This window comes from Pteropus vampyrus, unplaced genomic scaffold (assembly GCF_000151845.1).
Source record: "Pteropus vampyrus isolate Shadow unplaced genomic scaffold, Pvam_2.0 Scaffold218, whole genome shotgun sequence".
Lineage (NCBI taxonomy): Eukaryota > Metazoa > Chordata > Mammalia > Chiroptera > Pteropodidae > Pteropus > Pteropus vampyrus.
The window spans coordinates 1,910,070-1,912,523 of NW_011888999.1; the positions used below are offsets into that span (position 1 = coordinate 1,910,070).

At 35.3% G+C, this 2,454-nt stretch overlaps 1 protein-coding gene across 6 annotated transcripts in view; it reads right to left on the minus strand.

Annotated features, from left to right (window-relative positions):
• The window catches only part of PRCP (prolylcarboxypeptidase), a 58,647-nt gene that overhangs the window by 12,883 nt on the left and 43,310 nt on the right, over nt 1-2,454 (minus strand). For all 6 annotated transcript variants that reach the window (XM_011373124.2, XM_011373122.2, XM_011373121.2 and 3 more), the window contains exon 8: nt 613-777. In XM_011373124.2, the coding sequence (XP_011371426.1) occupies nt 613-777 (165 nt within the window). The remainder of the gene's footprint in view (nt 1-612; nt 778-2,454) is intronic.

Below are 2,454 nucleotides of genomic sequence, written 5' to 3' on the forward strand. Positions count from 1 at the left end.
ATTATTCTTGAAAAAACTCAGTTGAGAAGTCACAGAAATTAGGGATATATATTCGTTCTTTGTGAACTGCTTTCTTTCACATCTATTGTCATACTTAATCCTCAAAACAACTCTGGAGGGAAAGTAGTAGCAGCAGTAGTAGTAGTAGTAGTAGTAGTAGTAGTAGCAGCAGCAGTAGCAGTAGTAGTAGTAGTAGTCTCCTCATTGTTCAAATGAAGAAATGGAGGCTCAAACAGAATTAAGTTAGACTCCCCTTCTATGTGTCCATAAAATGATCCATTTATAGGATTTATCAAGATCGACTGTAATATTATTTTAGTTAACTTTCTTTTTCAACAAGCTACGTTTGACAGCAAGATCAAGTCTTATTTATCTTTGTATCTTTGGAGCCTAGAATGGTACTTGACACACGATAAGTATTCAGAATGTATGTGGTGATTATTAAATACATGAATGAATGACTGACTGAATGAATGAAGAAATTTTTCCATGCTCTTAGCGTGTAAGGTAACAGAGCCCAGATTAAGATCCAAGTTAGGTAACAAAATCTTGCGAAGTCTCTGTTACAGCACAATCACATCAGTGAAAAGAGGGGAAATTATACACACTTACTTGATAGCTCCAACCCAGGGATCCCAGACTGCTAGTTGATGTCTCTGACATATTCAGACATCTCGCCTGGCCTGTATAATTATAATATATGTTCAGAGCTTGGAAAATATTCTGCAGCAACTGTGGATCAGATACACTGGGATCTTTCAAATACTGGCACACTACCTGTCATTTTAGAGATAAAAGGGAAAAGAGTCAGAATAAAGATATAAAATTTTAGTGTAATAAAACAAAGAAGACATATGACTTTGATTTGATCATAAAATAATCTTAAGCATTTAACTATATTTCTTGACAATTTCTACCTTTTGAGTATAATCTCCTTCAAAAATGAACGAATCTTTTAAAATATGCTATAGAAATAAACCAAAGCCATCTGCATAGCATACAAAGTCCTCTCCATCTACCCACCTCACCTCACCTCACCTCCTACAGCCTTTGCTCCAGCCTACCAAAACCATTTCCAGCACACCAAGCTCTTTCCTTCCTCTTCGCCTTTGCTCACCCAGAAATGCCTTTTCTACTCTCTCACTCCACTAATGCCTGGCAAATATCAACTCGTCTTCCACAATACTCAGCTCAAGTATCACCTCCTCTTTGAGGCCATTGTTGCCTATGCCCTCAAATCGAGAAAACCCAATCACTCCCTTCTTTATGCCTCCACTATGCCCTGTGTCTATTTATATCAGAGTACAGTATTCATTTGATTCCAGTATGTCTCCTTCACCTCATCAGATAACTTTAGCAAAATTATCTGGCAATTAAATGTTTACTGGATGAATGACTACATTTTTATAGCACAAAATTTATAAAATTTCTTATGGAAAAATTATACCAAGCTTGAACATCTGTGGTATGATAAGCAGATCAGGCAGTTCCCCAGCTCTCAAATACTCCTATCACTAGAGTATAGTCAGTGCCTGAAATTCTAGTTCTAAAAGTCACACGTGATACTCGGAGTTGGGAGTGAAGGCAGGGTCTTGACTAGACAAAATCATGGGGAACATTCAAGAGTATGGAAATATTCCATATTATCATAGAGGTCTGGGTTACACAACAAACAGAACACTTACAATTTGAAAATTTAACGGAAGGAAAATGCAACCCAAAAAAAATCATAAACAAATACTAAAGTCTAGTTAATGATGTTAAAGCTGAAGTATTTAGCAAGTGTACTGATGTCAGCAACTTACTTTGAAGTGCATTTAATAATAAGATGGAATCAAGGATAGACTGAAAGATAGGTGAATACATATATGTGATAAATCAAATACAGCAAAAAATTATAGAATTTAGGTGGTAGGTTTACAGGTGTTCACTGTCCAATTATTTCAACTTTTCAGTGCTGAAAATTTTTCACAATAAAATGATGGAGGAAAATCACAGACAAGGAATCATAGCTGAATAACAACAACCATAGCTACTGATTATTGAGCACTAGCTTTACAACCATTACATCATTTAATCCTCAAACAGTCCTATTAGATATATTACTGTCCACTATTTTACATGAAGAAATTGATTCTTCATGTAAAATAGTGGACAGTCAAATCACTTTATTCTAGGTCATCCAGCTAGTAATCCAGGGCTAGATTCAATCCTAGGTCGTTTTGGTTATAAAATATACATCTTATCCATTATGCTACACAGCTTAGGTAGTATCCTCTTATAAAATTGTAAATAGCCCCAATCGCAAGGAAAACACATTAAGTTTCCATCCTCTATTAACACCTTCACATCAATTCAGTGATCTGATCCTTTCTCACTTCATACAGAAAAAATATATACACAGGGGAATTCTGACAAAAAAAAAAGCAATAAGGAAATGAATTCAGAGAAGAA